This window comes from Ruditapes philippinarum, unplaced genomic scaffold (assembly GCF_026571515.1).
Source record: "Ruditapes philippinarum isolate M1 unplaced genomic scaffold, ASM2657151v2 ctg1656_1_1_1_1, whole genome shotgun sequence".
NCBI classification, from domain to species: Eukaryota; Metazoa; Mollusca; class Bivalvia; order Venerida; family Veneridae; genus Ruditapes; species Ruditapes philippinarum.
This window is the reverse complement of record NW_026863252.1, coordinates 454,836-463,851: the sequence shown is the minus strand read 5'-3', so window position 1 is coordinate 463,851 and position 9,016 is coordinate 454,836. Positions and strand designations below refer to the sequence as shown.

General features: G+C 32.2%; 1 protein-coding gene across 1 annotated transcript; it reads left to right on the top strand.

Moving 5' to 3' along the window:
• The first annotated feature begins 28 nt into the window (after nucleotides 1–28).
• On the top strand, nucleotides 29–8,448 carry LOC132721611 (UDP-N-acetylglucosamine--peptide N-acetylglucosaminyltransferase-like). Its single transcript, XM_060705931.1, has 4 exons — nucleotides 29–138; nucleotides 1,504–1,649; nucleotides 3,413–3,553; nucleotides 7,120–8,448. The coding sequence occupies exons 1-4, from the start codon at nucleotides 54–56 to the stop codon at nucleotides 7,249–7,251; spliced, it is 504 nt and encodes a 167-aa protein (XP_060561914.1). The 5' UTR covers nucleotides 29–53; the 3' UTR covers nucleotides 7,252–8,448.
• Nucleotides 8,449–9,016: the final 568 nt, after the last annotated feature.

The following is a 9,016-nucleotide window of genomic DNA, read 5'->3' as shown; positions in this document are numbered from 1 at the left end:
TGTTACAGTTCTTGTTCATTTTCATCGTTTCAGAAAGGAAAATAGAAGAATCTATGAGGGGTAAAGATGAAACTGAGAAACAGAAATTAAAACTACAACAGGTGAAGATCGTTGAAAAACTAGTGCAATTACTGCCAGGTAAGATATAATATTTACCTTAACTTTCATTTTTATGTCTCTGTCATAGTTTTGTTTACAAATCTCAGGCAAGAGTTTTGAGAATGTAACGGTACACTAAATTTTACAGGAATAATGTTTTTGTTCCGATGAGGAAACAGAAAAAAGGAAATGGAAGGAGGAAAAAAAAAGAAATAATAGCCATTGCCGAGAGGGGACGTTGACAGTCAAGGTTATTTACAGATCAAGGTCGATCTTGAATCATTCAACATGTCAGTGTTTTCAGAAGTGTTCCCAATATTGATTCAATCTATAGTAAATAATAATAACTAAGTTATGACAGTATAAGCTAGATTCAATAACTTGGCCTTAATGGTCAAGGCCATTCAAAGGTCAAGGTCATAATTTTACAGTCATAATTTCCGATTTGTCATGAGAGTTCTTTTGTTACAGAATGAATCAAGTACATAATTATATAAAGTTATGGCCAATTGTAGCAAAATTCTATAATTTCACCTTTAGAGTCAAGGTCGAATGAAGTTCAATTTCAATGAAATCTTTGATGTCTAGCCCCAAGTATTTTATGAGACAGTCCATTTATTACTTATAAAGTTAAAGCCAATTATAGCAAAACAAACTGTGAATTACAATAATTTGACCTTTAAGTTCATGGTCATTTATGAGTTAAGGTCATATTTAGTTTGATCTTCTTTAAGACAATGTACTAAAAAAAGTTGTGTTTAAGTATGAAGACAGTTCAGAAATCACTTCCCTTTTATTATGTTCTTGCTAGAAAACTGATTTTATAACCAACAATTCAATCTTTGCTTGTAATACAAGTTGAAAATAAGACATTTGGGTTAACCCATAACCTTCTGTATAAATGTTACTTTGTGACCTTTTTTCAGGTTGAAAAGATTGCCCGAATCAGATAAAAATCAAATGTACGCATTCATTTTAATATTGGACTTCATCAGCGGAGTCTGGGAATGATATTATAAAGAAATTCTGTAAAGCTCGAACTCAGATCTCAGGTATTTGATTGGTCAGAAACTTGTATAGAATGTACACTGACCAATGAAAATCCTGAGATTTTAGTAAAATCTCAGAAAAAAATGTTTTAAAATTTCCAGGTCTGATGGTAAAAGTAAGGGGAAATTATATGCAAAGGACCTTATTTACAATAATCAATACCAAAGAGGTACTGTGGTGCTTTTATGGTGCATTTGGGTCAATTTGGATTCAGTTGAGGTGAAATTCGGAGGGAATGTTTAAACAAGGCTTCTTGTGGTGGGAGAAAGGGGGGAATTTTCCTTATTTTCCCTCTAAAATATCTTAATATTTTGTAATTACATTGCTGGTTTTTTGTTGCTTTTTTGTCTACAGATAATGCGGAGGTACAGATGAAGCTAGGTAGTCAATATGCTGACATTCGGGAGTATGAGAAGGCCAGACATCACACCAGACAAGCTATCAAACTAGATAAACATTTTGTTATTGCAGTTTTAAATCTAGCAGGCATGGAATTTAAGGTATTTAAGAACAAATTAACAAGTTTGCATGGCATTTATTGCATAATTCTTGCATATAGATAATACATGCTTTAAAAGATCTATTAATAAAGAAGAAACCATGGATTTACTGACATCTTAACTAAAGAAAGGTGCATTTTTGCTACATTGTAAATTAGAACTAATATTTTTAAGTTCTGTGTAATGAATGCTTGCTAAACCATTTTGATTCAAACAATTTTTAATTTAAATTTAAAAGTATTAGAATTTTGTAATAGAAATAAATAATATTGAACTGTGCTCAGAATGGAAGGAACTCCACTGAGGTTATAAAAGCTTGTAACAAATTTGAATATCATTTATAGAGCAACTTGGACATGCATATCTAAACGGATAACTACCAGTAATTACCAATTGCTCTGAAAGTGATCAGCTGCTATTTCTAAATATCAGCTACTATTTCCAAATATCAGCTACTATTTCCAAATATCAGCTACTATTTCCAAATATCAGCTACTATTTTCAAATATCAGCTGCTATTTCTAAATATCAGCTACTATTTCCAAATATCAGCTACTATTTCTAAATATCAGCTACTATTTCCAAATATCAGCTACTATTTCCAAATATCAGCTACTATTTTCAAATATCAGCAGCTATTTCTAAATATCAGCTACTATTTCCAAATATCAGCAGCTATTTCTAAATATCAGCTACTATTTCCAAATATCAGCTACTATTTTCAAATATCAGCTACTATTTCCAAATATCAGCTACTATTTCCAAATATCAGCTACTATTTCCAAATATCAGCTACTATTTCCAAATATCAGCTGCTATTTCCAAATTATTTCTGAATCAGTGATTATAGACAAAATTAATGACCATTTGACCAATGTTGGATATTAAATGTCATCAAGAAACTTTGCCCCCTGGCCCGAGGATCAAACCACTGACCCATGCTTTCCCTATTTGGCTAGGTGGACTGACTCAACCACACCAACAATTAAAAAAAAAAAAATGAAATAATGTAAAGAACAAAAGCAAGTTAATTTTTGTACCTCTGTCCATCTAAGAAATTTCATTTTTCTTCAAAATAAAGAGTTAACAATATTTAAAAAAATCTTCTGTTTACATATATAGATATTAATCATAATTATTAGATGCTGATGTAATTCTTAGTAATAAAGATTTTTTTAAATAACTGCACGCAAAGGAAACTGTTAATCAGGAGCTAATATTCTTGTTTTGATTGCATACTGTATGTTTTGTAAGTTGTGTAACACTGTTTTTGTCCTGTCGTTCTAGAAAAACCAGAAATTACTATTATATTAAGGCTCCCTTTTTCAATAGAAATACCAGCAAGGGGACACAAGCATTATGTTAATTGTTATAAAAATCTCTAATACAAAATTAATCTGTAATTGAGAAAAATAAGATTTTTTTGCAGAAACAAAACATAAAAAAGGGCTGCCTGGCAAGCATATGACTACTGACAGAACCAATCAGGTAGCTGTGGCTAGTTACTTTCGGGTGTGGCCACCGCTGTTGCCGTGATGGATCAGAGTGGGCCATTGGCAGCCCTTTTTTAAAAATTAATGTTTCAAACTTTGAATCATTGCCACTCTCTACAATTTTGAATAAAAAAATTAATTAAAACACCAAAAAAAAAGATTATTTTTATGCGCTTCATAATAAGAAAATTTGGGAGAGAGATGGAAACTTACTGAGTATCTATGTCACTAACAAATATTTATTTACTATGCATGGTTATTGGAATTTAGATAGGTAATTTGGAAGAAGCTGATCGGTTGTACAAGCATGCAAAAGAGATGAATCCGAACCTCTGGGATGTTTACGCTCAATATGGTGACTTCCTGGTCAATACAGGACGTGCACGAGATGCCGTACATATATACAGAAAGGTCTGTTTGCATGAATGTAATTTATTCTTGCCATCATTTTGTGTATAATGTTGTGCACTTGGTTGTCCATCTTTTATCAGTTTTCCTGTCTGAACCAGTGGAACTTGAAACTAGAACTTGAAAATACTTGGCAGAAATGTGAACCATTATGAGACAGATATATATTTGACATTTTTATCTCAATTTTATTATGTCGCAGTTATGCATGGTTTGTTTTTCTAACATTATGTAATTCTAATCTTGATAATGCTTGTTATATTTTTATCCCCTGCCAATGGAATCAGGAGGGGGATATAGTTTTGGCGTTGTCCGTCCGTCCTTCCGTCCATCCGTCCGTCCATCCGAATTTCGTAGTTCTCTGCAACTACTGGCTGGAATTCCATGAAACTTTATGGGAATCATCAATATCAAGAGGAGATGCGCATATCGTCGGCTAGTTCTGGTCCGACACTTTAACTCAGAGTTATGGCCCTTGATTAGTTATGCAGTATGCATATGGAGTAAAAATTGTTTCCGCGCTACTTCTCTGCAACTACTGGCTGGAATTCAACAAAACTTTATGGGAACTTTCAATATCAAGAGGGGATGCGCATATCTTTGGCTTGTTCCGGTCCAACTCTTTAACTCAGAGTTATGGCCCTTGATTAGTTATGCAGTTTGCATATAGAGTAAAAATCGTTTCTGCGCTACTTCTCTGCAACTACTGGCTGGAATTCAACGAAACTTTATGGGAACCTTCAATACCAAGAGGAGATGCGCATATCGTTGCCTTGTATGGGTCAGACACTTTAACTCAGAGTAATGGCCCTTGATTAGTTATGCAGTATGCATATAGAGCAAAAATCGTTTCCGCGCTACTTCTCTGCAACTACTGGTTGGAATTCAACAAACTTTATGGGAACCTTCAATACCAAGAGAAGATGCACATATCATTGCCTTGTTGGGGTCAGACATTTTATCTCAGAGTTATGGCCCTTGATTAGTTATGCAGTATGCATATAGAAAAATATTTGTTTCTGCGCTACTTCTCTGCAACTACTGGCTGGAATTCAATGAAACTTTATTGGAACCTTCAGTACCAAGAGGAGATGCGCATATCGTCGCCTTGTTCAGGTCAGACATTTTAACTTTGAGTTATGGCCCTTGATAACTTATGCAGTATACAACCAGAGCAATAATCGTTTCCGTGCTACTTCTCTGTAACTACTGGCTGAAATTCAATGATACTTTATGGGATACGAAGAGGAGATGTGCATATAGTCGCCTTTTTCCGGTCAGATTTTTATAACTCAGATTCATGGCCCTTGATTAGTTATGCAGTATGCATACATCTCATTGGCATTTCCAGATATTACTATTTAACACAGAGTTATGGCTCTGTTATTGCCCTAAATATTTATCAAGTTCAAAGAATATTACTGTTTATGCCATGATAAATGTATAAATAAAGCCTTATGTCTTCAGTTGTTGTGTTAGTAATAACCAGTACTCGGCAGGGGATATAAATTCAACGAATTCGCTTGTTGAAATTGAAATGTTATTTGTTACATTATTTCTTATCTTAAAATATATTGTTCATGATAATACTTATATCACTAATATTTGTGGTAGTATAGGCCTATTGATCTCAATAATTTATTATCTCACTAATATTTGTGGTATTATAGGCCTATTGATCTCAACAATTTTATTATCTCACTAATATTTGTGGTAGTAAAGGCCTATTGATCTCATCAATTTTATTATCTCACTATTATTTGTGGCAGTGCAGGCCTACTGATCTCAACAATTTTTTATATCACTAATATTTGTGGAAGTATAGGTCTACAAATCTCAATAATGTATTATCTCACTATTATTTGTGGTAAAACAGGTCTACTGATCTCAACAATTTTTTATATCACTAATATTTGTGGAAGTATAGGTCTACAAATCTCAACAATTTATTATCTCACTCTTATTTGTGGTAAAACAGGTCTACTGATCTCAACAATTTTTTATCTCACTAATATTTGTGGTAGTACAGGCCTACTTATCTCAACAATTTTTTATCTCACTAATATTTGTGGTAGTACAGGCCTACTGATCTCAAGAATTTTTTATCTCATTAATATTTGTGGTAGAACAGGTCTACTGATCTCAACAATTTATTATCTCATTAATATTTGTGGTATGCCTACTGATCTCAACAATTTTATTATTATGCCTATCTCTTTATGATGATCAATCTAATCAATTTATTATCTCACAAATATTTGTGGTATTATAGGCGTATTGATCTAAACAATCTATTATTATGCCCATCTCTTTATGATGTCTTGTGGTAGTATAGGGCTACTGATCTCAACAATTTTATTATCTCACTAATATTTGTGGTAGAATAGGCCTATTGATCTCATCAATTTTATTATCTCACTCTTATTTGTGGTAGTACAGAGCTACTGATCACAACAATTTATTATCTCACTAATATTTGTGGTAGTACAGGCCTACTGATCTGAACAATTTATTATCTCACTAATACTTGTGGTAGTACAGGCCTACTGATCTCAACAATTTTTTATCTCACTAATATTTGTGGTACTACAGGCCTACTGATCTCAAGAATTTTTTATCTCATTAATATTTCTGGTAGAACAGGTCTACTGATCTCAACAATTTATTATCTCATTAATATTTGTGGTATGCCTACTGATCTCAACAATTTTATTATTATGCCTATCTCTTTATGATGATCAATCTAATCAATTTATTATCTCACTAATATTTGTGGTATTATAGGCGTATTGATCTCAACAATCTATTATTATGCCCATCTCTTTATGATGTCTTGTGGTAGTATAGGGCTACTGATCTCAACAATTTTATTATCTCACTAATATTTGTGGTAGAATAGGCCTATTGATCTCATCAATTTTATTATCTCACTATTATTTGTGGTAGTACAGAGCTACTGATCACAACAATTTATTATCTCACTAATATTTGTGGTAGTACAGGCCTACTGATCTGAACAATTTATTATCTCACTAATACTTGTTGTAGTACAGGCCTACTGATCTCAACAATTTATTATCTCATTAATATTTGTGGTAGAACAGGTCTACTGATCTCAACAATTTATTGTCTCATTAATATTTGTGGTAGAACAGGTCTACTGATCTTAACAATTTATTGTCTCATTAATATTTGTGGTAGGCCTACTGATCTCAACAATTTATTATTATGCCTATCTCTTTATGATGATCAATATAATCAATTTATTAGTGGTAGTACAAGTCCACTGATCTCAACAATTTTATTATCTCACTAATACTTGTGGTAGTATAGGTCTACTGATCTCAACAGTTTATTATCTCATTAATATTTGTGGTAGGCCTACTGATCTCAACAATTTTATTATTATGCCTATCTCTTTATGATGATTTTTCAAACTTTATTCAAGTGAGATCCTGTATTCATTTTATGTCCATATTGTGTCAGCTTTTAGAAAAACATTGAGACTATGTAACAATTACTAAACTGATTTGTAATAGTGTGTTCAAAAGTATTTTAATATATTTCAGGGTACTGAATTAGAGCCAGACACTCTACCATTCTGGCAGCAGTTAAGGTATGCACAGCAGATGTCTGGTGATTCAGAGGGGGCCAAGGAAACTGGGAAAGTTATAGACAAAATGAGGAAAAAACCTAGATAGCTGAAGATACAAAAACATTAAACTACTTAGATTAAATGGTTATGACAGGTGCTTAAGTGTTCCAAGTTAGAAGACATTTATACATTGAAGCATTAAACAAATTTTAAACAAAAATAAAATGTTTTTTTTTTTGGACAGAGGTAGACAGATTGACAAGTTCAATGATATGTTAAATTTGGTGTAAAAGTATACAAACAGAAACCGAAAAATAAACAAACAGACAAATGTTTGATATGTGCTTAGGAAATTGACTGATTGTTGCAAAATGGTCTCATTGTAAATTGTCACAAAAGCATAATTGTGTATTCAAAGAAACAACTTTAGTAATGTTGATGTCATAAAGCGGTTCAGTCATTGCCTCAAATGATATAAATAAAATAGCTCCTGTCTATAAATATGCATTGAAATGTGATCTGCAAACTGAAATGTTAAAATTGAAAATTTTCATAAGATTTCCTAAAATAAGAAATCCAAATATAAATTTGTTATTCCGGTACAATATGTTAAAAATGTCTCATTTTTACTAGTAGCTCACCTGAGCACAAAGTTCTCAGAGGTGAACTTTTGTGATGACAGTGTGTCTGCAGTCCATCATTGGGCATATGTTTGTTATCCACAATTTCTTTAAACAACATCTTTACCTAAACAAGTAAACTACATGGTTGATTTTGACCAAACTTCATAGGAATGATCCTTAGGTGGCCTTCAGACACTATATAAATGGTTCCAGTTTGATGTATAAGTAGGTCAGAGGAGCTAAAAATAGACTTCTAAAACTTTGAAAATTGAAATCTTTAAAAAATCTTCTTCTCAGAAACTACAATGCCCAGAGCTTAAATGCTTAGATTGAAGAATCACCTGGTGGTCTTCTAAAAAAAAGGTTTCATAAATCATGTCTCAGGGGTCACAGTAAAACACATTGATCTCAGCTTGTGTTAGATTACATTACTGAGAGCATTTTATAGCTTACATCTACAAATATTGATATAAAAAATATGCAGATTATGTTAAAAAAAATGACATATCCTGTGGAACATCATTACTGAGAAATTACATTGTCAATATTTCTAGAAACTTGTCATGAAGAATTTCATAGCAGACATTAAATCTTACAAATATTTTAAGAATCATACAGACTGGATAAAAATTTGGCAATCCATAGATGTGACCTCATTTCTGTCTTTAACATTGAAAAATTTTCAAGCAATGTATCTCAGGTGAGCGATCAAGGGCCATCGTGGCACTCTTGTTATTTTTAGTTTCTAAATGTATGTACATGTAGTTGCAGGATTTTACATTCCAGTGTTTTATATTTGATGAATCTTTACATTCCTTTTTACTATTATCATTATTATTTCTTTCAATGTTTTAATATAGCTATGGTGCTTGTATCTTTATCATTGTCTCTGAAGTGTTGTTTGTCATGATTTTTCTATCTCAGAAACTATTCAAGGCACAAAATCTTTTTCAGACTTGACTAAGTCACTTATATGTATAATGATGTTTGGTATATTGTAAATTATCACAAAACAACAATGATTTATCTTGTAATTTTGCAGCTTCTGAACTAGCTCAAAAATGTCACGAGTTCTACATTGGTGTTTTGTTTTTTTTTTCAATATTTTTTGTCTTTAATTAGTTCAGACAGGTTCATGAGATTAAGGTTCACCAGTAGAGCTATAAAGCCCATATATGGATTCAGTTGTGCCCTCAAACTTGACTGTTTACAGAAAGATTTTTTTTAAACATTTTAAAACACATTGAA

Coding starts and splice junctions, on each gene's coding strand:
- LOC132721611 (XM_060705931.1), top strand. CDS start 54: ATGAGGGGTAAAGATGAAACTGAGAAACAGAAATTAAAACTACAACAG. Junction 139..1,503: donor ACTAGTGCAATTACTGCCAG/GTAAGATATAAT, acceptor TTTTGTCTACAG/ATAATGCGGAGGTACAGATG. Junction 1,650..3,412: donor TAGCAGGCATGGAATTTAAG/GTATTTAAGAAC, acceptor ATTGGAATTTAG/ATAGGTAATTTGGAAGAAGC.